Genomic DNA, 26,891 nt, shown 5'->3' on the forward strand with positions numbered 1-26,891 from the left:
AGTGACGAAGTTTCTTCTCATCTCGGTCCTAAATGGATTACCCCATATCCTTAGACTCTGACCCCTGGTTCTGGACTTCCCCAACATCGGGAACATTCTTACTGCATCTAACCTGTCCAGTCCCGTCAGAATTTTATATGTTTCTATGAGATCCCCTCTCATTCTTCTAAACTCCAGTGAATATAAGCCTAGTCGATCCAGTCTTTCTTCATATGTCAGTCCTGCTTTCTCGGGAACCTTTGCTGCACTCCCTCAATAGCAAGAACGTCCTTCCTCAGATTAGGAGACCAAAACTGAACACAATATTCCAGGTGAGGCCTCAAAAGGCCCTATACAACTGCAATAAGACCTGCCTGCTCCTATACTCAAATCCACTAGCTACGAAGGCCAACATACCATTTGCCTTCTTCACCGCCTGCTGTACCTGCATGACAACTTTCAATGACTGATGTACCATGACACCCAGGTCTCATTGCACCTCCCCTTTTCCTAATCTGCCGCCATTCAGATAATATTCTGCCTTCATGTTTTTGCCACCAAAGTGGATAACCTCACATTTATCCACATTATACTGCATCTGCCATGCATTTGCCCACTCACCTAACCTATCCAAGTCACCCTGCAGACTCTTAGCATCCTCCTCACAGCTCACACCGCCACCCAGTGTCATCTGCAAACTTGGAGATATGACACTCAAGTTCATTTTCTACAGTGGGATGGAGCCAGCAGCAGGGTCGCGACCCGCCAGAGGAACCGGCCACACAAGACCCGCCAAGGTAAAGAACGTTCCGGCCGTTAGATCTGATCTGATCAATGAGAGGGCGTTTCAAAAGGAAAATCACTGATAGCTCAAGTGTCACATGTATATCATTAAAGGCTTACTTTGACATAAAGGCACTACCACAATGGAAGGGTGCATGGAGCATCAAATGCGCCAGTCGAACCAGTGCATGCTTACTGTGAACATCAACTTGCAGACTCTGATTGCAGCCATATCTCGGAAGGATAGAAACCTAGAGTTGGCCCTTAATCGCCCCACTGATGTGCAGCAAAGTGCTCTCCAGCTTCTTGCTCACAGGAGGACGGGTGGGCAATGAGAGGGATGATGTGAGAGGAAACATGGAAGTGGGGGCTCTGCTTAAAGCACTCCCACTTCTCCCCCATTGCCCCTCTCCCCCCAAAATGACCAAATCATTCCTGTCACATACACCATTGATTGAGGTTAAGTACGGTCTCCCTGATAAAGTGCAACATTCCCCACTGACATCTGGAAGTCCCTGACCAAAGACCACCCTAAGTGGAGGAAGTGCATCCAGGAGGGCGCTGAGAGCATGCAGAAATCAAGTGCAGGCAGCGGAAAGAGCGTGCGGCAAAACAGTCCCACCCACCCTTTCCCTCAACTACCATCTGTCCCACCTGTGACAGGGACTGTGGTTCTCGTATTGGACTGTTCAGCCACCTAAGGACTCATTTTTAGAGTGGAAACAAGTCTTCCTCGATTCCAAGGGACTGCCTATGATGACCATTCATTTCAACTGAGAAGACCACTTGCCAGGCAACAGGCAAAAATGGACAGAACGGGAAAGCCCCACATGTTGCCTCGCATCCCGGTGGCCGAGTCTACTCCTGCACAGTTGCAGGAGGAGTAGTCTTTGGCAGGGCCCTCACAGGCTCCAATTCCCAGAGGGCGTCCGCCAAAAGTGTCGAAGCAGTCAGAGCAGGGAAGGGAGCAGCCTGCCTCTACCTCTGCTGAAGCCACAGGGGCTGGACCTCGTATGAGCTGTAGGAAGAGAAAGAAGACACAATTGGAGATGCACAAAGGTATGCACATGGGTGTGTTATAAAATGTTAGAGGGTTAAGTTTCTGTTGAAGTTATGAGCCATCGAAAATTATTTCTTTGATCCACTTCCCCGTTCTGTCCATTTTTGCCTTCTGCCTAGTAAGTGGTCTTGTCAGTTGGTGAATGGTAAGGCATTACTTAACCTCGATCAATGGGTGTAAGTGACAGGAATAGTTTGGTCATTTTAGGACTGCTTTCTGGTGGTGGTGGTGGCGGGCGAGGATGGTGAGGGGAAAGTTGATTCAGCCTCTGGGTGCCATATGAGTGCACAGAAACATAGAAAATAGGTGCAGGAGTAGGCCATTCGGCCCTTCAAGCCTGCACCACCATTCAATAAGATCATGGCTGATCATTCACCTCAGTACCCCTTTCCTGCTTTCTCGCCATACCCCTTGATCCCTTTAGCCGTAAGGGCCAGACCTAACTCCCTCTTGAATATATCCAATGAACTGGCATCAACAACTCTCTGCGGCAGGGAATTCCACAGGTTAACAACTCTCTGAGTGAAGAAGTTTCTCCTCATCTCAGTCCTAAATTGCTTACCCCTTATCCTTAGACTGTGTCCCCTGGTTCTGGACTTCCCCAACATCAGAGTGAGTAAGTGAGTGAGTGGGAGAGTGAATGTGAGTGAGTGAGTGGGTGAGTGAGTGGGTGTGTGAGTGAGTGTGAGAGTGGGTGAGTAAGTGAGTGTGAGAGTGAGTGCACCCGTGAGTGTGAGAGTGGGTGAGTGAGTGAGTGTTGATTCAACTTAACTAATTCGGGCCTCCCAGAAAGCAATGTGCTCCGCTGCTGATGCCTTGTCCACTTTAGGTTCCTCCTCCTCCTCGTATTCCTCCTGCTCCTCCTCCTCATCCTCCTTCTCATCCGAAGAGGCTCTGCACTGTGTGCCCCCTGCAGCACCAATCTTTGCTGTTGCGCTTTGTTGTGCAGAGCGCAAAACACCGCGATGATTCTGGAGACCCTGGCTGGTGCATATTGAAGGGTTCCTCCAGGTCTGTCCAAGCATCTTCAGCATGCCTAGAGCTTGCTCTATTACATATCTCATCATCATCTGGCATTGATCGTAGTGCTCTTCGGCCTCATTGCTTGGCCTCCTCGAGGGCATCATCAGCCACGTCTTCAGTGGATAGCCTGCGACTCCAAGCAGCCAGTAAGTTGGAGGTGCGAAGAGCTGAGGGAGGGCGGACTGGTGAAGGATGAGTCATGACAGCTCCCTGGGAATCTGGCACACGCGCACGATGATCTTTTTATGGTTGCAGACGAGTTGCGCATTGAGGGAGTGGAAGCCCTTCCGGTTCACAAACACTTCTGGGTAATGATGGGATACCTTGACGGGCATGTGTGTGCATTCGATGATGCCCTGCACCTATGGGAAGCGAGCCAGAGCTGCAAAGCCGAGCGCCCGCTCCGTAACACTGGCTTCATCAGTGGCAAAGTTCACATAAGTGCCTGGTATCGGTCACCTGGATGGGTGGCTGACTGCGAGATCCTGGAAATGACTGCTGAAGGTCCCTGGAAGGAGCCTGAGGTGAAGTAACTGAGGGCGGTATTGACTTTGACAGCCACTGGTAAGGCATGTACACCAGGTCCTCTGGGCAGCAGGTCTTGCTCCAGCAAGCCACAAATGTCTGCGATGACCTGGCGCAATAGCCGGAGCCTCCTGACGTACTGTCCAGGAAACTCATCCTCTGCCTGTACGTCGTGTGTTGGGCATATCGCCTCCAGCATGGTGCATCCCTGTGCTGATCCCCTCTCTCCTGTGGAGCGGTAGGTTGGAGAGGAGAAGGCTGTGGGTGATGTTTCTGCTGGGGCTCATCTTGGTCTGAATCTGAGGTCCAAGGTAAAACGGTGTAAGCGGTACACATGCTGATCTGATAGATGCCAGGTAAAGTGCATCAGGGGCACAATGCTCCAAAGTAGTGAGAGTGACTTCCGAAGTTGTAGAAATCACCTGCAAATTCCTGAAAGCAAACTCTCAGTACAAATGCTGTCAGCAAGTGCATTCTTTGCTTAAGAATTCACAGTTACACTTTTGCTGTAAGGAACTAGCTGGTTTATTAGCGAAGGTTTATTCGCAAAGGATTAACAATCAAACTGAACCTGACCACCCTTAGGCAAGGAAGCAGGTGTAACGTTTGAGTATTTATGTATTTATTTAAAAAGGCAGGGGGTTGGGAATCTATGCAGGGAGGCAGAGGGAAGTAAAAAGGGGGCAGAAGTAAAAGGTAGGAAGGAGAAAAGCAAGAGTGGAGGGCAGAGAAATCAAGGGCAAAATCAAAAAGGCCACATTACAACATAATTGTAAAAGGACAAAGAGTGTTCAAAAAATAAGCCTCCAGGCTCTGAATCTCAATGCAAGGAGCATTTGTAATAAGGTGGATGAATTAACTGCGCAGACAGCAGTTAACGGAGATGATGTAATTGGGATTACGGAGACATGGCTCCAAGGTGACCAAGACTGGGAACTCAACATCCAGAGGTATTCAATATTCAGGAAGGACAGACAGGAAGGAAAAGGATGTGGGTTAGCATTACTGGTTAAAGAGGAGATTAACGCAATAGTAAGGAAGTGCATTAGCGTGGATGATGTGGAATCTATATGGGTAGAGCTGCAAAACACCAAAAGGGCAGAAAACGTTAGTGGGAGTTGTGTACAGACCACCAAACAGTAGGAGGGAAATTGGGGATGGCATCAAACAGAAAATTAGGGACGCGTGCAATAAGGGTACAACAGTCATCATGGGTGACTTTAATCTGCATATTGATTGGGCTAACCAAACTGGTAGCAATACTGCGGAGGAGGATTTCCTGGCGTGTATAAGGGATGGTTTTCTAGACCAATATGTTGAGGAACCAACTAGAGAGCATGCCATCCTAGACTGGGTCTTGTGTAACGAGAGAGGATTCATTAGCAATCTGATCATGCGGGGCCCCTTGGGGAAGAGTGACCATAATATGGTAGAATTCTTCATTAAGATGGAGAGTGACACAGTTAATTCAGAGACTAGGGTCCTGAACTTAAAGAAAGGAAACTTCGACGGTAAGAGAGGTGAATTGGCTAGGATAGACTGGAGAATGATACTTAAAGGGTTGACGGTGGATAGGCAATGGCAGACTTTTAAATATCACATGGATGAACTACAACAATTGTACATTCCTGTGTGGTGTAAGAATAAAAAAGAGAAGGTGGCTCAACCGTGGCTAACAAGGGAAATTAGGGAAAGTGTTAAATCCAAGGAAGAGGCATATAAATTGGTCAGAAAAAGCAGCAAACCTGAGGACTGGTAGAAATTTAGAATTCAGCAGAGGAGGACTAAGGGTTTAATTAGGAGGGGGAAAATAGAGTATGAGAGTAAGCTTGCAGGAACATAAAAACACTGCAAGAGATATGTGAAGAGAAAAAGATTAGTGAAGACTAATGTAGGTCCCTTGCAGTCAGAATCAGGGGAATTCATAATGGAGAACAAGGAAATGGCAGACCAATTGAACAAATACTTTGGTTCTGTCTTCACTAAGGAAGACACGAATAACCTGCCGAAAATACGAGGGGATCGAGGGTCTAGCGAGAAGGGGGAGCTGAGGGAAATCCTTATCAGTCAGGAAATGGTGTTAGGGAAATTGAAGGGACTGAAGGCCGATAAATCCCTACGGTCTGATAGTCTACACCCCAGAGTACTTAAGGAAGTGGCCCTAGAAATAGTAGATGCATTGGTGGTTATTTCCAACATTCTATGGACTGTGGTTCAGTTCCTATGGATTGGAGGGTAGCTAATGTAACCCCACTTTTTAAAAAAAGAGGGAGAGAGAAAACAGGGAATTATAGACCGGTTAGCCTGACATCGGTGGTGGGGAAAATGCTAGAATCAATTATTAAAGATGTAATAGCAGCGCATTTGGAAAGCAGTGACAGGATCGGTCCAAGTCAGCATGGATTTATGAAAGGGAAATCATGCTTGACAAATCTTCTGGAGTTTTTTGAGAATGTGACTAGTAGAGTGGACAAGGGAGAACCAGTGGATGTGGTGTATTTGGACTTTCAAAAGGCTTTTGACAAAATACCACACAAGAAATTAGTGTGCAAAATTAAGGCACATGGTATTGGGGGTAATGTATTGATGTGGATAGAGAACTGGTTGGCAGACAAGAAGCAAAGAGTGGGAATAAACGGGTCCTTTTCAGAATGGCAGGCAGTGACTAGTGGGGTGCCGCAGGCTTCAGTGCTGGGATCCCATCTATTTACACTTTGCATTAATGGTTTAGACGAAGGAATTGAATGTAATATCTCCAAGTTTGCTGATGATACTAAGCTATCTGGCAGTGCAAGCTGCGAGGAGGATGCTAGGAGGCTGACGGGGGACTTGGACAGGTTAGGTGAGTGGGCAAATGAATGGCAGATGCAGTATAATGTGGATAAGTGTGAGGTTATCCACTTTGGTGGCAAAAACAGGAAAGCAGATTATTATCTGAATGGTGACAGATTAGTAAAAGGGGAGGTGCAACGAGACCTGGGTGTCATGGTACATCAGTCGTTGAAGGTAGGTATGCAGGTACAGCAGGCAGTAAAGAAAGCAAATGGCATGCTGGCCTTCATAGCGAGGGGATTTGAGTATAGGAGCAGGGAGGTCTTACTGCAGTTGTACAGGGCCTTGATGAGACCACATCTTGAGTATTATGTGCAGTTTTGGTTTCTTCATCCGAGGAAGGACATTCTTGCTATTGAGGGAGTGCAGCAAAGGTTCACCTGACTGATTCCTGGGATGGCAGGATTCAGGATTGACATATGAAGAAAGACTGGATCGACTAGGCTTATATTCACTGGAATTTAGAAGAATGAGAGGGGATATCATAGAAACATATAAAATTCTGATGGGATTGGACAGGTTAGATGCAGGAAGAATGTTCCCGATGTTGGGGAAGTCCAGAACCAGGGGTCACAGTCTAAAGATAAAGGGTAAGCCATTTAGGACTGAGATGAGGAGAAATTCCTTCACTCAGAGAATTGTGAACCTGTGGAATTCTCTACCACAGAAAGTTGTTGAGGCCAGTTCGTTAGATATATTCAAAAGGGAGTTAGATGTGGCCCTTACAGTTAAAGGGATCAAGGGGTTTGGAGAAAAAGCAGGAATGGGGTACTGAAGTTGCATGATCAGCCATGATCATATTGAATGGTGGTGCAGGCTCGAAGGGCCGAATGGCCTACTTCTGCACCTACTTTCTATGTTTCTATGTTTCTATGTTTATTTAGCTCAATTGTTCAACTCCCACAATGGCCACTTTGCTCTCTGCTTTCACTGGCCAAGTTCAGCAAACCCGGGAATCCTGTGGTAAGCCAGTAAAAGCTGCAACATCAGGTTAAAAAGGTTGTTAATAGCCACTTAACGAACTCTAAACTGCTTTAATTAGATCACCCGCCCCTCCCGAGCGGGTCTCTGGCCCGCTGACTAACACGCCCGAGTTAAAGGTGCTGTTGCACTGTCAATTTCAGCGCTTTTAACTGCCCACCCACTCACAAAGCCACAAACGCTTCAAAGTAAAACTTCAGCCCTTTATTTCTCTTTCTGTGCCCAATTTGACTCTAATTCACCCTTCTTCTCCCTCGTTCCTCTTTTTCTTTCTCAATCCTTAAATCCCATTGGTTAAGGAGACAGACTGTTGGTCCCGCTGTTCACTAAGCTCCCAGGTGCCTGGTTATCAGCTCACACTGCCAGCAAGTTCAGGCACAGAAGGTTTTGGGGCTGAAGAGTACAGGCTACCTAACGGGTGATGCTGTGAGATGCCCAACTTCAGCAAGATTTAATGTCTAATGTTTTGAACATATGTAATGTGTGGACTTTTACTACATCCCTCCAGGGTACCAAGCAAAAATTGTCAAAGAATTGGAGTGATGATAGTGGATAAACGAACACCCTTTTCTTGGAGAGATAAATGTCTTCAAGGTTTAAGAATTTTCAGAATCTTTCACAGTGATATTTGATGGAAAGTCACATATTTTCTATTGCAGCAATTTGTCACAAGCAACTTTTCATGCTTCAGTAGTTAATTACCAAAGCCAGGGGCCTTGAGATGATAATAAGCAGAGCTATCGCAGCACCAATCAGAAACGTGCTGGGTGATATGTTACTCAGTGGGTCTCAGTGCTAAAATGCAATCCTTCTATTCCTTTCTCCGTCATGTGCTTATCTAGATTCCACAAATATCTGTGCAATTTGCTTCACCTACTCCCTGTGATAGCAAGTTCCAGATTCTTATCACTGTCTGGGTAAAGAAGTTTCTCCTGATTTCCTTATTGGATTTATAGTGACTATCTAAGATGCATGTCCCCTATTTTGGTACATGCAAAAGTAAATATGCCAGTAGGGGACACCATAACCCAGCTCAATTCAATCCTCGTCCAAAGTCATACACATGCCTTTTGCAGCATAGGTTATTTATACAAATCAGGACTGGGAACTCTGGTAGACTTCCCTAACCCAGGAACACTGATGTCAATTGCAGTGACTCCATCATTGCCCCAGCTAGGATTACCACCCTGAGCAAAAGCAGGGTATGTAACTTGAGAACTTTATTGGCCCCTGTCACTCATTGCCACCTCCCAGGTGCATTTAGCATCGAGGACCAAGGTCGCCAACTCTGCTTGTATTCCTGGAGGTTTCAGCACATGACTTCTTGCCTCCCATCGCTCACACACCTTGCTCTGGCCATTGGTCATCCGATGTAAAAAGACTTGCATTTATGCAGTGCCTTTCTCGACCTCAGGGCATCCAAAAGCACTTCGCAACCAATTAAATACTTTTTGAAGTGAAGTCAATGTTGTAATGTGGGAAATGCATCAGCCAGTTTTCACACAGCAAGCTCCCACAAACAGCAATGTGATAATGACCAGATAATCTGTTTTTTGTGATGTTGAGTGAGGGACAAATATTGGTGTAGAATTTACCAATATCTCGCAAAGATTCCAGGTACCTTTCCCCTGCAGAGGAGAAGAATCCCTTTCTGGGCTTTTAAAATGGGTTTAAAGGGGCAGACAAAGCCTGCGGGGGATAAAAGGGGATGCATTCATGGAGACTCCCCCCCCCCCCCCCCAGTGTTTGGACTCATAGGAAAGGGAATTCAAAATGGACCTAAATTACAGAAGCTTGAGATCCCCAAACATCTATGGGAAGGAGCATATCAATTTTAAGATTCTACAACATTTTGGCTGCGAAAAAGAGTTACCAAATACAGGAGGTGGGGCCAACCTCTGAAGCAAATTCATGTATTAAGGATCCCAGGCTATTCACCCCCTAAGAGATAATTGAATTACCCAATCAAGCACAATAGAAATCATGGTCAGGAAACTGGACAATCCTAAAACAATGCAAAACCAGTGATAGTACATTCTCACACCCTAATCGAGTTACTGCTGACAAAGGAGACATTTGAAAATCAATGGACAGAACAGTTTAAACAGAGCCCAAGAGATTTGATGGGAGATAACGGAGCCTTTTTTGGGGATATATCTATCCCCCAGTTTTACACAGACTCGAACAGAACACAGACTGGAACTCGCACAGACTCGAACAAGGACACAGATGGGAACACAGACACAGACTCGAACAAGGACACAGACGGGAACACAGACACAGACACAGACACAAGCAGCCTGCTTCCTCTACAGCGAAGAAATGGAATAGTGAAGGAAACTACCAGAATTCATCAGGAACTGACCGAGCACGAGGCCCACGAAACGGAAGGTTGTCAGCAACCAAATTGACAACCACTCTACAATCTACTTCTGAACGACTCATCAGGGGAGAAATTACCAAAAGGGACTAACTAAAACTATTCCTAACCAAAGAAAGTGGGTACTTACCCCATACATCCAAAACGCAACTTAGCGCATCAACGGACGCACACCAACCGAAGATTACGCAGTCCGAAGTCCTCTCCTCTGTCCGGGGTGCGACTCGCCTAGAAGGCCAAGTGCAGTGAACCCCGAAACCGTGATTCACCGGCAACTGTCTAAAGGGATTGGTGAGCATAGCCCCTGAACCCTCAGAGCTATAACTTAGTTAGTCAGGGGAATTGGGAGGGGGGAGGCTGGGATAACTTGTGTAAATGTATCTGCATTCTCCTCTTTACCTCATTTAGAGTTTAAGCTGTATTCTTTTCCGCACAGGCTGTAATTTGACATTTTATTCAATGTGGTGTACCCCTCAGTGTGTATTGGTCTGTGTGTTATTAAATGTGTGCCTTTTACTTCTTTTTAAACACAATAAAGTCATACCTGCTTCCTACCTTGAAACCGATTGTCTCTCCAAGTCTGTCACAGTCCCTTCATAATTCCAGTGTCTCGAACCAAGGGTGTGGGAGCGATTCGGAACCGCTCATATAAGGTCAGAAGGGAAAGCTGATCCTCTACAAACCACCCCTTACATTGGCCAGGACACCGGGGTAACTCCCCTGCTCTTTTTCAAAATAGTGCCATGGGATCTTTGACATCCACCTGAGAGAGCAGACGGGGCCTCGGTTTAACGTCTTATGCGAAAGACAGCACCTCTGACAGCGCAGCATTCCCTCAGCACTGCACTCCCTCTGCCTAGATTTATGTGCTCAAGTTTGTGGAGTGGACTTTGAACCCACAGCCTTCTGACTCAGAGGCGAGAGTCCATGCTCATATCACACTACCTTCCCACACCAATTAGAAAGCAAACAGACGCTTTAATTCCCAATTTTAAAAGACTTGCATTTATATAGCGGCTTTCACGGCCACTGGACGTCTCAAAGCGCTTTACAGCCAATTAAGTACTTATTTGGAGTGTAATCACTGTTGTGACGTGGGAAATGTGGCAGCCAATTTGCGTACACTGTCAGCCAAACAGCCTTTTCCCCTCCCCAATATGTTTATAAATAATAACTAGAGGTGTGCAAAGAAAATGAAAAAAACAACTCCTCTAAATGTTTTTCTCCCAGGTTCCTCGCAGCAATGTTCTGGGGATGAATCTTTAATTCTTGAAGACCCTGTTCAAGGACATGCTGAGACAGTACTGTCCAGAATTTGGAAAGATGATGTCGCGGCTGGAAATTCCGAACAGCTAAAAATAGATGCGCGTAATCTCTGGCTAGGTGTGCCGCTGGTAATGTGAAGACTGAGATTGCTGTGGTGTGCTGTCATCAACGGGATGTGGGAGGCTGGCGGTGGGACTGCTCGTGTCCTTATATATAGAAAAGCGATCCCAGGTCGATGCTCTGCTTAAACCCACACACACAACCCGGAGAGCTCGCAGCGAACAGCAGCCCTCAGACAACATGAACAAGCGGTTCCCGCTGCACGTCCACATTATTGGATTAATGCAACTTAAGAAGGGAAAGGTGACCGATTTTAGAGCTGTTTAACACTAGATGTAATGGCAATATTGTAATTTTTTTTCCTGTGTTGTATTATTCAAGCATCAAGTGCAATTCTTCTCTTGCCCCATGTTGATTTCATATGTTCGTTTCTCTGAGTTCTGTCCACTTCATGTTGGTATTTTATGTCCAACTTGTCCATTTATTTTTTTGTTTAATGAACAGACCTACCTCTCATCAGTTCTGTGGTCCGATCAAAATGATGTTATTGTGTACAGGACGTTTGAAGAGTTTAAGAAACTCCATGTAAGTAGATTTAAAACCTGATATCTTTTTAATCGACATTATTTCCATTGAGCAAAGTGTGTGTTTAAATATCATTGTTATTTGAATAACAGAGAACGATTGTGATGAAATTCCCGCTGGAAGCTGGACGCATTAAAAAGTCTGATCGAATTCTACCCAGATTCGAAGGTAAGACGACTGTAAATTTGTTTTAAAACGCAAAAGCAGCTAAACTGTAACACAAGAAACATAGATTAAACCCTTACTGAAAGGTCAGATTACTGCGTTTTTGCTTTTGCTCTTTATTAACAAAACGAAAAATTTATGATAATTCATGAGACAACGTTACAAACCTAACATTACCTGGAAACATTCCACACCTGTAAACCAAAATACATTGCCTATTAAAGAATATAACGCTTTGAAACCTTGGGTTCAGGATGTGAAGTTTGTATTTATTTGTTCACGGGATGTGACCCATCCCTAATTGTCCTCGAGAAGGTGGTGGTGATCCGCCTTCTTGAATCCTGCAATCCATGTGTTGAAGGTGTCTCCGCAGTGCTGCTGGGGAGGGAGTTCCAGGATTTTGACACCGCACGATGAAGGAACAGTGATATATTTCCAAGTTAGGATGGTGTATGATTTTAGAGGGGAATGTGACGATGGCAGCGTGCCCATGCACCTGCTGCCTTTGTTCTTCTAGGTTGGTGGGTTTGGGAGGTGCTGCAAAATAAGCCTTGGCGAGTTGCTGCAGTGCATCTGGTGGTGGTGGTGGAGGGAGTGAATGTTAAGGTGGTGGATGGGGGTACCAATCAAGCGGCTGCTTTGTCCTGGATGGTGTCGAGCTTCTTGGGTGTTGTTGGAGCTGCACTCATCCAGGCAAGTGGAGAGTATTCCATCACACTCCTGACTTGTGCCTTTTTGTTGGTGGAAAGGCTTTGGGGAGTCAGGAGGACATTCACTTGTCACAGAATACCTAACCTCTGACCTGCTCTTGTATCCACTGTATTTATGTGGCTGGTCCAGTTAAGTTTCTGGTCAATGGTGACCCCACACCCACCCCAGGATGTTGATGGTGGGAGATTCGGCAATGGTAATTTCATTGAATGTCAAGGGGCGGTGATTAGACTTTCTCTTGTTGGAGATGGTCATTTCCTGGAACTTGTGTGGTCCAAGCATGACTGTTGTCCAAGCCTTAATGCATGCAGCCATAGATGGCTTCATTATCTGAGAAGTTGCAAATGGAACTGAACACTGCGTAATCATTAGCAAACATTCCCATTTCTGGCTTTATGATGGAGGGAAGGTCATTGATCAAGCAGCTGAAGATGGTTGGGCCTAGAACACTGCCCTGAGGAACTCCTGCAGCGATGTCCTGAGACTGAGATGATTGGCCTCCAATAAAAACAACCATCTTCCTTTTGTGCTTGGTATGACTCCAGCCAGTGGAGAGATTTCCCCTTGATTCCCATTGACTTCAAATATTCTAATTCTATTTGTCTTGTAGACATTTCTGGGAAGGAAAGAATACAGACCCGAATAAGTAAATCAGTCTTGAGAATCCGAATGCTGGAGAAATACTGCAACCATTTATTGAGATGTGGCGCTAAGATCTCCGAGGACCAGGAAGTTGTCCAGTTCTTCTTCCCCACTAACAAGGACCTGGCGCCTTCTTTCCCCTCAGACAGGTAAGCACAAGGCAGCGGTGAGGTCATCTCAGTCTTACCAAAGGGTTTCTTGGAGTCAAACAATTGCAGTGTCAAAATTTCACTCTGCTTGACCATCTATAGTCAAATCAGATCTCAAAACGTCAACTTCCTATGGATGATTCAGTCTTGTTTTTAAAAAAAACAATTCGTGCCTTCACGCCTGCAAATTAGCGCCTAGCGGGAGCGCTAATGGGGCACTGAGGCAGTAGCACCACGGCGAGGTGAATCCAGCCAAGCATGCCAAATCTGGCCACTCCGTGGCACTGCTGCTATGAGTTGGTGCCGGGGACCTCCGTACCAGGCGGATCATGATGTCAGTGAATGTGTAATGCTCACTGGATGCCTGATCTGCAAAATTCATTGTCGCCCCCTGCCTTAGCGCCTCGCCCTGACAACAACAGGGAGAGGAGGTATCAAGCAGGTGGATGCCAGCTCCAGGGACGCTACTTAAAGGGATCATTAGTAATGAGTCACAACTGTGAAGTTAGTGCTGCTTCACTATTTCCTTGTCAGTTTGAGATCATGCAAGAGTTAAATTCTGTCATGTAATGATTGTTTAGTCTCTGGAATGTTGTGGCTACACAAAAGTGAAATTTTTATTCTCGCAACACATCAAACTGCTACACTAGAGTGAGGTTCTGCAGCATCAATGAACCTCCCCTTTAAGAACTGGAAAGAGCCTGTGGCAAATATGACTTGCGATTAGACTGCACCTGACATTGCTTAGCGCTTTGAGTCTTATGCTACTGAGCCAGGCCATTAGTACTTAATTTAGAACTCCAATCCTTTCTTTGAGCAATGAGACTTAATTTTGCATGCAGCGTGATTCATTAGTGCCTGGCGCGAAATGTCAAACTTTTCTAAAGGTACCACTCATTCCTGGGCTATAATGAATTTCTCCCTCGAAATGTTTTCTCCCCTTTTTTCTTTTGCTCTAGTATTATTATCATGCCGTCTGAAGTTGAGCGGAAGGGAAATACTTGGAGGCGTCCAGGCAGAACCTTTGGCCAGGACATCACACAACCGGTTGCTTCAGAGAATTACAAGTGCATAACAGCCTATGAAACAAAAGATACCAAGAAAAGGCCGTTTAAGGTGTTGGAGGATGAAATCGTTGATGTTATAACCAAGAACCCATCAGGTAAACTTTTGGGACTAACTTCAGCTTTCTCCAGGATATCACACGGGCAGGTAGTAAATCCCTTATTTCATTTGAAGAGACGTAGATTTTCAAATTGCTATGTTCACATGAGGGGGTGGGGGGGTCAACTATTAGAAACATAGAAACATAGAAAATAGGTGCAGGAGTAGGCCATTCGGCCCTTCTAGCCTGCACCGCCATTCAATGAGTTCATGGCTGAACATTCAACTTCAGTACCCCATTCCTGCTTTCTCGCCATACCCCTCGATCCCCCTAGTAGTAAGGACCTCATCTAACTCCTTTTTGAATATATTTAGTGAATTGGCCTCAACAACTTTCTGTGGTAGAGAATTCCACAGGTTCACCACTCTCTGGGTGAAGAAGTTCCTCCGCATCTCGGTCCTAAATGGCTTACCCCTTATCCTTAGACTGTGACCTCTGGTTCTGGACTTCCCCAACATTGGGAACATTCTTCCTGCATCTAACCTGTCTAACCCCGTCAGAATTTTAAATGTTTCTATGAGGTCCCCTCTCATTCTTCTGAACTCCAGTGAATACAAGCCCAGTTGATCCAGTCTTTCTTGATAGGTCAGTCCCGCCATCCCGGGAATCAGTCTGGTGAACCTTCGCTGCACTCCCTCAATAGCAAGAATGTCCTTCCTCAGGTTAGGAGACCAAAACTGTATACAATACTCCAGGTGTGGCCTCACCAATGCCCTGTACAACTGTAGCAACACCTCCCTGCCCCTGTACTCAAATCCCCTTGCTATGAAGGCCAACATGTCATTTGCTTTCTTAACCGCCTGCTGCACCTGCATGCCAACCTTCAATGACTGATGTACCATGACACCCAGGTCTCTTTGCACCTCCCCTTTTCCTAATCTGTCACCATTCAGATAATAGTTTGCCTCTCTGTTTTTACCACCAAAGTGGATAACCTCACATTTATCCACATTATACTTCATCTGCCATGCATTTGCCCACTCACCTAACCTATCCAAGTCGCTCTGCAGCCTCACAGCATCCTCCTCGCAGCTCACACTGCCACCCAACTTAGTGTCATCCGCAAATTTGGAGATACTACATTTAATCCCCTCATCTAAATCATTAATGGACAGTGTAAACAGCTGGGGCCCCAGCACAGAACCTTGCGGTACCCCACTAGTCACTGCCTGCCATTCTGAAAAGTACCCATTTACTCCTACTCTTTGCTTCCTGTCTGACAACCAGTTCTCAATCCATGTCAGCACACTACCCCCAATCCCATGTGCTCTAACTTTGCACATCAATCTCTTGTGTGGGACTTTGTGGAACGCCTTCTGAAAGTCCAAATATACCACATCAACTGGTTCTCCCTTGTCCACTCTACTGGAAACATCCTCAAAAAATTCCAGAAGATTTGTCAAGCATGATTTCCCTTTCACAAATCCATGCTGACTTGGACCTATCATGTCACCTCTTTCCAAATGCGCTGCTATGACATCCTTAATAATTGATTCCATCATTTTACCCACTACCGATGTCAGGCTGACCGGGTCTATAATTCCGTTTTCTCTCTCCCTCCTTTTTTAAAAAGTGGGGTTACATTGGCTACCCTCTACTCTATAGGAACTGATCCAGAGTCAATGGAATCTGTCAATGAATTAAAAAAAGATTGTGGTAGGATGTTTGCAATTTATTTTCTACATAACTTCTCAAGAATCCAACAATTTGTTAGAAAATATAACTGCCGTTTGTGGTTATCTGATCCAGTGTGTTTTATGCTGCAGTTAGACACAGAGAACTGATAAAATGCGGCACAGCAGCTCACTGATTTAGTTAAATTGAGAGCTCCAACTACAACATAAACCCCAACTGATTTACGAGTTTGATTCTGCTAACTGTTCCTCTGTAATAGTACAGCTATTGAACTCTTCAATTGCAAAACCAGCATTGTGTTATTTTGTAGTTCCTAAGTTTTTATACCAACACAATATTTTAAATTTGATTTTATTAATAGTAGGAAATAGATTTAAAAGGAATAAACGTTTGATGTGGGCAAACTCCTTACCCTAATGGTCCTGCTACCTTTCTGTTGTAGGGTGGTGGCTTGTGGAGAACGATGAGAAGCAATTAGCCTGGTTTCCAGCTCCCTATCTCAAAAAGTGCCTTAACTCTGCCCCGTCAATTATCAACAGTGAAGCAGACGGTAAGTTATGGAGTGCGTCTAAGCACCACTTCTAGCATTTAATATTGAAACTGCAATGTTCCATTTAAAAACTGCATGTTAAATTTTCTGACAGCATGAACATTCACTCCATTGATCTGGTATGGCACAATTAGAGATAAAATCATTGGCCGTAATTTTTATATTGACGAGACATTTGGAAGGAGTGGGCTGTTAAAATCACTGATATTGACAGCGCATTCGGAAACCATCAACTTCCACCTTTAACTCCGACGTGTTAGTCAGCGCGCCAGAGACCCACTTGGGAGAGGCAGGCAACCTAATTAAAGTATTTGAGAGCTCATTTATAAGCTATCAACAGGCTTTTTAACCTGATGTTGCAGCCTTTATAGGGCTTAACAGAGAGGATGTTTCCTCTAGCTGGGGAGTCGAGAACCAGGAGGGGGTCACAGTCTCAGAATAAGGGGTCGGCCAATGAAGACTGAGATGAAGAAATTTCTTCACTCAGAGGGTGGGGAATCTTTTAAATTCTCTACCCCAGAGGGCTGTGGAGGCTCAGTCATTGAGTATATTCAAGATGGAGATCGATAGATTTTTGGATATTAAGGGAATCAAGTGATATGGGAATAGTGCAGGAAAGTGGAGTTGCGGTAAAAAAATCAGCCATGGTCTCATTGAATGGAAGAGCAGGCTCAAGGGGCCGAATGGCCTACTCTTGCTCCTATTTCTTATGTTATGTTCTTTTATTGGCTGTGCACGTGATTCACGAGCTTCTTGAACCTCGCCTGTGAAAGCAAAGTGAGAGCGAAGCAGTCATTGAGCGAGTTGAACAACTAACATTTGAAAAAAAATCACATATATACTCATACCTCACTCCTGCTTCCTTGCCTAAGGGAAAGACTCTTGCTGACACTACTTGTCTTGAGAATTTTCTTTCAGGAGTTAGCAGGTGATTTCCGCAACCTCGGAGGTCACTTTCACTACATTAGAAGTCACCCTCACCACATTGGAGCACTGTGCCTCTGATCTGCACTTTGCCTGGCAACTAGCAGATTAGCAAGGGTGCCACTTATGCTGTTTCACCTTTGACCTCAGATTCGGACCAAGATGACACCAGCAGCCTTCAGGCACCAACCTACCGCTCCACATGAGAGGGGGGATGAGCACAGGGGTGCATCTGGCTAGATTTCCAATAATTATTTTGCAATGTTAAATATATTTTTTTAAATGGTTGACCTTTTGTTTGTCCTCTGTGAATTTAGACGACCAGTATTATGCTGTTAAAAGCTATGAAGCAAAAGATGATGATGAACTATCCATGCATGTAGGTGTCATAGTCGAAGTCTTGAAAAAATTCAGTGATGGATGGTGGATTATCAGGTTTGTCCTTCTTTATTGTTAGTCACTTGTTCCTTAACCAGTAGTGTTAAATAACACATGGTGTATGACATCCACAAGTCACGTGCTTTAATTGCACCTTAACATTTTTTTTAAATTGGACTGAGAAAGTAGCAAAAATACTGATTTAAAATTTGTAGCACAATAGAATTGCTTTAAATGTTATTTACTATGCAAATATTCAATTTCAAGAGCAACTTTGTTATATCTAAAACTAGCTAAATAAGAAATTGCAACAGGTCTTCGAAGGTTTTCAATTGAGAGAATTTAACTTCAACAGAATTTATACTAAATATACTGTATCTGGTATCAGAAATGTATAAAGAATTAAGTCTACCAATGTACATTTTGAAAAATGCAAAACAACTTGAAGACTAACTTAAGTAATCTTGATCAATAGGTATGATGGACAATCTGGGTACGTCCCATCTCTTTATCTCCAGCCATACAGAAACCCTCATTCAAAACTTCACATTCTCACCAAGGCAGACAGATATAGGTCCACCCCGAATCTCCTTGAGACTGTTGAAAATTCACCAATTCAGTCAAATAACTTACAGCCAAAAGGGCATAGATACGAAGTCAACAATAATCTCTCAACCTCAGATATCATGGATGTCAACAATTCACTGGATAAGCAAAAATCAAAGTCTACCAACTGCTTGCCTGACCAAACTATAGATAAAGATGATTTGAGCCTTCCCAATCCAGATGAGTTAGAAAGCAGGCCAGAAAGCTTGAGTGAGGAGGGCGTTGGCATGTCCACTGTAAGTTCAGGCAAGTCACATTTATCTGAGAACAGCAGTTTGACAGAGAGTTACAACCTTCGTCGAGGCTCTGCTGATATATCAAGACTGTTTGAGAAGAACCAAACTGAGGCTTCTCCAGGCAAGTCCAAAAGTCTTGATTCCGGTGAGGAAAAGGTAGACTTGAAATACAGCCCGGAAGCTTCCGCAGGTGGAGGAAGTTCTGTTACAAATCTGATACCTAAAATACCTCCAAGGCCACAGCGTCAAGAAATATTATCAAGGTGTACAACTGTCACCAAGAACACGGTTCTGAGATCACAAATTGATTGACTTTAAATAGTGAGGTCACTCAACCAAAATATCGGCACAAAAGGACGTCTTGTTTTTACTCAAACAATATTTCATTTTGTAATGGTATGCAAAAAAAAATTGGTAGCCGAAGTTGCCACGGTTATATTAGTTTGAAAATTAGTTCTGCTAAATGTACGCAATTCCTACTCGGCGGGGTTCATTTTTCAATCCTTAAATAGTGTCACAAAGAAACAAAAACATACGAATTACTACATTGTCTGCTCAAATTCTTCAGTTAGATTGTATTTCTTTCCTGATAATTGGCAGGTTTGCTTTACACACTCGTATAATTTCATAATGAACGTTGTATAGGATCATGCTAGACAATAGCACAATGTGTTGACCAGAGGAATGATCATTTTCAGTGCACACATCATAAAGGCCAAATAAGCATCATTAATTATATTCATTTTATTAATAAAATAATCCAATATACATTAATTTTGAAATGTATTAAACTAAATTCTGAATTAGGGACATTGTGATTTGAATTTTGTTTGGCATGACCTTTAAGGGAAATATTGTAAGGTGTTTTTAATGGGATTTTAAAATGAATATCAACCGCCATATTTGTTGGAGCATTTAGCTAAATGCATCTCGTCAAAATCTCAATGTGCTGTGTCACGGTAAAGGGAATTTGTAGTCATCGGATCCACAATGACACCAGCATTGTGCTAAAATGTTCAGAGAACTATATGCAATAACGGAAGGAACCTGCGATGATAATGGAACATTTAATACCAATGTTTGTCCCCTTATAATTTTACGGTTCATTCACTTCAATGGAGCTAAAAATCGGGTGGGGTGTAAATCAGACATCAGAGCTGAACAAACAACGTTTGTGTCTGGTGCTTTAGATTGTTTTAAGAGATTGCAGTAGCTGGATTGTTTTCTTACCAAACCAGTTAGTACTGCTGGCTGTGTATAAAGGGCTCCAGACAAAAGAACATTCTGCTGGTCTGTTCTCACACCAACACCATTGATTCTTAACTACCCTCAGAAGCAGCCGAGCAAAGCCCTCAGCTGTATGAAGCAGCGCAAAGAGCGTGCGGCAAACCAGTCTCACCCATCCTTTCCCTCAACGACTGTCTGTCCCACCTGTGACAGGGACTGTGGTTCTCGTATTGGACTGTTCAGCCATCTAAGGACTCATATATATTTTTAGAGTGGAAGCAAGTCTTCCTCAATTCCGAGGGACTGCCTATGATGATGATGTCCCAAATCTGATACCCAAAATACCTCCAAGATCACAGCATCAAGAAATATTATCAAGATGTACAGTTCAAAGGTCCCAACTTGATTGACTTTAAATATTCTGAGGTCACTCAACCAAAAAACGTTTTGTCTTCACGTAAACAATATTTCATTTTGTAATGGAATGCAGAAGCTGCAGTTTTTATCTCCGAAAAAGATTGGTTGCCAAAGTTGCCACGATTTTATTAATTTGAAGATTAGTTCTGCTAAATGTACGCAATTCCTACTCGGCAGGGTTCATTTTTCAATCCTTAAGTAGTGTCACAAAGAAACAAAAACATACGAATTACTACATTGTCTGCTCAAATTCTTCAGTTGGATTGTATTTATTGCCTGATAAGTGGCAGGTAACCCTTACACACTCGTATAATTTCATAATGAGCATTGTGTAGGGTCATGCAACTCTCAAATGTGGTTCACGGCAACCACAAGTGGGCAATAAATGCCGGCCTTGCCAGCAGCACCCTCATCCCGAGAATTATCATTTAAAAAAATGTCAGTAAAGGATTATGACCAGAAAATAAGAGCTCACTCAGTCGTGCTGAAATTTCTACAGTAGTATTGCATACTGTTAGTGTAAAGATATCAAGAAGGGTGACTGAGTCTATCTGGTATATCTGTCCCACCTCTACACAGGGCCCAGATGAGAAAGAAAATCAAAACTAAAATTTATAATTTAGCAATCAGCTGTTGCATTGAAATTTGAATACACTGTATTTTCCATAATGGAAAGAAGTGCTGTTTTATTATCTATCACCAACTTATATTAAGACATGTAACTAGATGTTTTCTATGTGTAGCATGGAGCAATAATTACAGTAATTTGTATCTCTCTGAATCGTATCCTTTGCTTTTAAGATACAACTGGTTTTCTAATTCAGCTATATTCGCTGTATATTTTTATTTGTAAACATTTCAAAACAATTCTGTACTACTGTTATTCAAAAATGTAATAAACATTTTAAAAGTATATGGTGCATATTGATATTCATCATTTATTTACTGCATGTGTGAACATCTTCATTTTCTTGGAAAAAAACTTTACATCCACCACACAGTTTTGCGACCTAGATTCCTGTAATTTACTGTGCCAAAAAATTATACTCCGTTGATTAATGAGGAAGATACATTCCAATTCAGTCCCATGTGCTTAAACCACATTCAATTCTAATAACATTTCAAAACAATTCTGTACTACTGTGTTATTCAATAATGTAAAATGTTTTTGAAGTATGTGGGCCATATTAATATTCATTTATTTACTGCACGTGTGAACGCCTTTGCTTTTTTCTTGGAAAAAAAACCTCTTCTTCCACCACACAGTTTTTGCTATCTAGGTTCCTGTAATCAACTGTGCCAAATATTTATTCCATTTTGCCTTGCAACATCATTCATTTTGTCTCTTAATCTCTCTCGCCTTCCATCCTATCACAGATCTTCCCTTTTGTTTTTTCTTCTGCTCCCCCCTTTCCCGCTACCTACACTTGCGTAAAAATCTGTTACATCTCTAACTTTTTCCAGTTCTGACCAAGGGTCATCGATCAGAAACGTTAACTCTGTTTCTCTCTGCACAGATGCTGCCTGACCTGCTGAGCATTTACAGCATTTTCTGTTTATCTTTCAGATTTCCTGCATCCACAGTATTTTGCGTTTTTTGTTTTGAAATATTTATACCCAATCGATTAATAAGGAAGTTACATTCTAAAACAGCCCCATGTGTTTAAAAGCATGCAATCCTGATGACATGTGTTAAGAATCTGTCTTAATGAGATATCTGAAATTTAAAAAGGTGGAAATTCACATGTAGCCTTAAATGTTGCTCTGAATGCTCAGTAAATGTATACAGATTTAAATGTTCAGTAAATATACGGATTATTAAATGACTATTCAACACATCACACTCCAGCCACACTCCAGAGTGTTTTGAAAACCTTAAAGCAAGTCCTTTTCAATATCAACCGCTATATTTGTTGGGGCATATAACTAAATGAATCTAGTCAAAATCTCAGAATGTGTTGTGTCACGGTAAAAGGGCCACCATTGTCATTGTGTCCGCAATGACACTAGCATCATGCTAAAATGTTCAAAGGGGGTATATGCAAGAATGGAAGGAACTTGCAGTGATAAAGGGACATTTGACTCACCATGTTTGTCCCTTTGTATTTTTATGGTCCATGCACATCAATGGAGCAGAAAATTGGGTGGGGTATAATTCAGATGTCCGACCGGAACATTCATCATCATCATCACAGTCTCTTGGAATCGAGGAAGACTTGCTTCCACTCTTAGAATGAGTCCTTAGGTGGCTGAACAGTCCAACATGAGAGCCACAGTCCCTGTCACAGGTGGGACAGATAGTTGTTGGGGGAAAGGGTGGGTGGGACAGGTTTGCCGCACGCTTTTTCTGCTGCCTGCGCTTGGTTTCTGCACGCTCTCGGCGATGAGACACGAGGAGCTCAGTGCTCTCCCGGATGCACTTCCTCCACTTAGGGCGGTCTTTGGCCAGGGACTCCTAGGTGTCGGAGGGGACGTTGCACTTTATCAGGGAGGCTTTGAGGATGTCTTTGTAACGTTTCCTCTGTCCACCTTTGGCTCATTTGCCGTGAAGGAGTTCCGAGTAGAGCGCTTGCTTTGGGAGTCTTGTCTGGCATGCGAACAATGTGACCTGCCCAGCGAAGCTGATCAAGTGAACAAAAAACATCTTTGTCTAACTTTTTAGATTAAAATCTGGGTTCGACTCTCTCAATCCAACTGCTTTTAAAAAGGCCTAAAGTTTCCGTGTGCTACCCTGTCTGCCAGATTGCTCCAAACATTGCTGACCCATTCTATAAATAAGATGATCTTGATATTTATTTTAAATTTACATTTCACTAATCTAAACTTATGTCGCCTGGAGTAACTACTGTGCAGTTTTGCTCTCCTTACCTGAGGAAGGACATACTTATGTTCTGTATAGTCTTGCTATGAGGTTACCGGAGTTTACCTTATTTAAACTATTTAAACATATTTAAACACTGTGTGGTGCAAGGCATTTTCTCCATAAATGCCCTATTTCTGATAGAGAGATAAAATTTTTCTACACATTCTTCCCACCTGATCCTTGTTACACTTGGAATCACTTTTGTTTTACATAGAATATACGGCACAGGAACAGACCATTCAGCCCAATCAGTCCATGCCGGCGTTTATGCTCCACTCGAGCCTCCTCCCATCTTTCCTCATCTAACTCTATCAGCATAACCCTCTACTCCTTTCTCCCTCATATGCTCATCCAGCCTCCCCTTAAATGCATCGATACTATTTGTTACAACCACTCCTTGTGGTAGCGAGTTCCATATTCTCACCACTCAGGGTACAGAAGTTTCTCCTGAATTCCCTATTGGATTTCTTGGTGACGATTTATATTGATGGCCTCTAAGTTATGCTCTTCCCCACAAGTGGAAACATTCTCTCTGTATCCACTCTATCAAAACCTTTCATAATTTTAAAGACCTCTATTAGGTCACCCCTCAAGAGAAAAGAGACCCAGCCTGTTCAACCTTTCCTCATATGTATACCCTTGCATTTCTGGTGTCATCCTTGTAAATCTTCTCTATACCCTCTCCAGTGCCTCTATATCCTTTTTATAATATGTCGACCAGAACTGTACGCAGTACTCCTGTAAAGCCCTGTCCCTTCAGTACAGATTCACACGAGGCATGTAGTGAAGTCAAGGTCACTCTGGACCTGCACCTTTATTTCACAGCTCTGGAATGCTGCACTTGCCTAAGACCTGTCCTTATATACCTGTCTCTTGCAAGTGCACCCCTGGTGGTAAGGTATGCTGGTGGTTACAGGTCATATCTTATTACAGTCATGTATAGCATGTTAGGATACAGTTATATATAATAATGTAAGATACATGACATCACCCTCCCCCAAGGTCTTATTGTCTTTATAGGTTCAGTCTCTCAGGTGGTCTACGCTCTTGCGTGGAGTGTCTGAGTTGTGGTTCAGTTGTTTGCCTAGTTGTCTGTTTTTGTTTGGGTGTGGTTGCTGGTATCTCGCCTGGGCTGTCTGTTTCGATTGGTGTGATTGTTGTTGACTCGCCTGGGCTGTCTGTTGGGATTGCCCTTTCCTCAGGTTGTTCCCTCTGTCTGTCCACCAGGTGTGGTGCGAGTTCCACATTGTAGTCTGCCTCTGGTTCCGCAGTGTTGTTGGTAAATGTGCTTTTGACTTGGTCTACATGCCTCCGGCAGGTTTTGCCATTGTCCATTTGTACTACCAGTAGCCTGTTTCCTTCCTTGCCCGTTACTGTCCCTGCAAGCCATCTGGGATCCCTGCCATAGTTTAGTACAAACACTTTGTCCCCTATCTCATTCCATCTCCCCCTCGAATTTCTGTCATGGTACTCAGTCAGCTTACGGCGCTTTGCCTCAAGGATTTCGTGCATGTCTGGGAGGATTAATGAGAGCCTTGTTTTTAAAGTCCTTTTCATCAACAGTTGCGCGGGGGGGATCCCAGTCAGTGAGTGCAGACGAGATCTGTATGCCAGCAGCATTCGAGACAGGTAACCCTGCAGCGTGGGACCTTGGATTTTAAGCATGCCTTGTTTAATGATTTGCACTGCTCTCTCCGCCTGGCCGTTGGAGGTCGGCTTGAACGGTGCCGTCTTGACGTGATTTATGCCGTGGTCAATTATAAAGTCTTGGAATTCTGCGCTGGTGAAGCACGGACCATTGTCACTGACCAATATGTCAGGGATTCCGTGCGTTGCAAACATGGTTGCGAGGCTTTCCACAGTGGTGGAGGTTGTGCTCGAGTTTAAAATGGTGCATTCGATCCACTTTGAAAATGCATCAACAACTACGAGGAACATTTTGCCCATGAAAGGGCCCGCATAGTCTACATGCACCCGCGACCACGGTTTTGTAGGCCAGGGCAGGGGCTCAGTGGAGCCTCCCTGGGGGCATTGCTGAGTCGGGCACAAATGGTGTACCTTCGGACGCAGAGCTCCAAGTCCGCGTCAATACCAGGCCACCAGACGTGGGATCTGGCTATGGCCTTCATGAGAACGATCCCTGGGTGCTCGCGGTGGAGCTCCCGGACAAATGCCTCTCTGCCTTGCAGAGGCATGACTACTCGGCTGTCCCACATCAGGCAGTCTGCTTGTAGTGATAGCTCATGCATGCGCCTGTGAAAGGGTTTTAATTCCTTGGGGCAGGCATCGCGAGCCTCTGCCCAGTCACCGGTTAGGACACATCTTTTTACTAAGGATAACGTGGAGTCACTGGCCGTCCAGGCTCTGATTTGGCGAGCCGTCATGGGCGAACCTGTGGACTCAAAGGCATTGATTGCCATGACTATCTCACAGTCCTGTTCATCAGACCCTTCCGTGGTCGCCAGGGGTAGCCTGCTGAGCGCGTCGGCAAAGTTGTCTGTGCCTGGTCTGCGCCTTATTGTGTAGTCGTAGGATGCCAGCATGAGTGCCCACCGTTGAATTCGCGCCGAGGCGTTGGCGTTTATTGCCTTGCTCTCGTACAGGAGGGACATGAGGGGCTTGTGGTCGGTTTCTAACATGAACTTAGCCCTGAAAAGGTATTGGTGCATCTTTTTGACACCATACACGCACGCGAGCGCCTCCTTCTCTACCATTCCGTACCCGCGCTCCGCCTGCAAAAGTGACCTGGAGGCATAAGCTATGGGTTGGAATTTGCCCGCACTATTGACATGTTGCAAAACGCACCCGACCCCATACGCTGACGCATCGCATGTGAGAACTAGCTTTTTACCTGGGTCAAAGAAAGTCAAAACACTGTTGGAACACAGAAGGTTGTGTGCCTTATTGAAGGCGCGTTCCTGGGCGTTCCCCCAAAACCAATCGCAACCCTTTCTGAGTAGCACATGGAGAGGCTCCAGCAGTGTGCTTAAGTTCTGCATAAAGTTCCCAAAGTAATTGAGTAGCCCGAGAAAGGCGTGCAGTTCTGAGACATTCCGGGGCCTGGGTGCCAGGCAAATTGCTTGTGTTTTGGACTCTGTTGGGCGGATTCCATCAGCGGCAATCCTTCTGCCCAAAAATTCAACCTCGGGTGCGAGAAACAGGCACTTGGATTTCTTGACTCGTAGGCCTACCCGATCCAACCGCTTTAGTACTTCCTCCAAATTACGGAGATAGGAGTCGGTGTCCCTGCCCGTGATAAGTATGTCGTTTTGAAATACAACCGTCCCCATGTTGTGCTGGAATATGGCAGCTGCCGACCTGATGCCGAATGAGCATCGATTGTACATGAAAAGGCCTCGATGTGTGTTGATGGTGATGAGTAGCTTGGATTCCTCGGTCAATTCTTGCATCATATACGCAGATGTGAGGTCTAATTTTGAGAAAAGTTTACCTCCAGCCAATGTGGCAAATAAGTCCTCCGCTCTGGGCAGCGGGTACTGGTCCTGTAGGGAGACTCTGTTTATGGTAGATTTGTAGTCCCCACAGATTCGTACGGATCTATCGGGCTTCATGACTGGGACGATGGGACTTGCCCAGTTGTTAAATTCCACAGGTGATATAATGCCTTCCCGCAGAAGCCTGTCTAGTTCGTGTTCAATCTTTTCCCTCATCACATAGGGTACAGCTCTGGCCTTGTGATGGACCGGTCTAGCATCCTGTGTGATGTAGATTTTGACTTTGGCCCCTTT

At 44.3% G+C, this 26,891-nt stretch overlaps 1 protein-coding gene across 2 annotated transcripts; it reads left to right on the forward strand.

The window, feature by feature from the left end:
* The first annotated feature begins 11,090 nt into the window (after positions 1 to 11,090).
* LOC139280500 (NADPH oxidase organizer 1-like) lies at positions 11,091 to 21,085 on the forward strand. Of its 2 annotated transcripts, XM_070899982.1 has the most exons (8): positions 11,091 to 11,192; positions 11,394 to 11,474; positions 11,567 to 11,642; positions 12,961 to 13,141; positions 14,101 to 14,303; positions 16,384 to 16,491; positions 17,733 to 17,850; positions 18,269 to 21,085. In XM_070899982.1, exons 1-8 carry the CDS (start codon positions 11,130 to 11,132, stop codon positions 18,945 to 18,947), a joined length of 1,509 nt encoding a protein of 502 aa, XP_070756083.1. In that variant the 5' UTR covers positions 11,091 to 11,129; the 3' UTR covers positions 18,948 to 21,085. The 2 variants fall into 2 exon arrangements, with proteins under 2 accessions (XP_070756083.1, XP_070756084.1); XM_070899983.1 differs by lacking the exon at positions 16,384 to 16,491.
* The last annotated feature ends 5,806 nt before the right edge of the window (positions 21,086 to 26,891 follow it).

Source organism: Pristiophorus japonicus, chromosome 15, assembly GCF_044704955.1.
Source record: "Pristiophorus japonicus isolate sPriJap1 chromosome 15, sPriJap1.hap1, whole genome shotgun sequence".
NCBI classification, from domain to species: Eukaryota; Metazoa; Chordata; class Chondrichthyes; family Pristiophoridae; genus Pristiophorus; species Pristiophorus japonicus.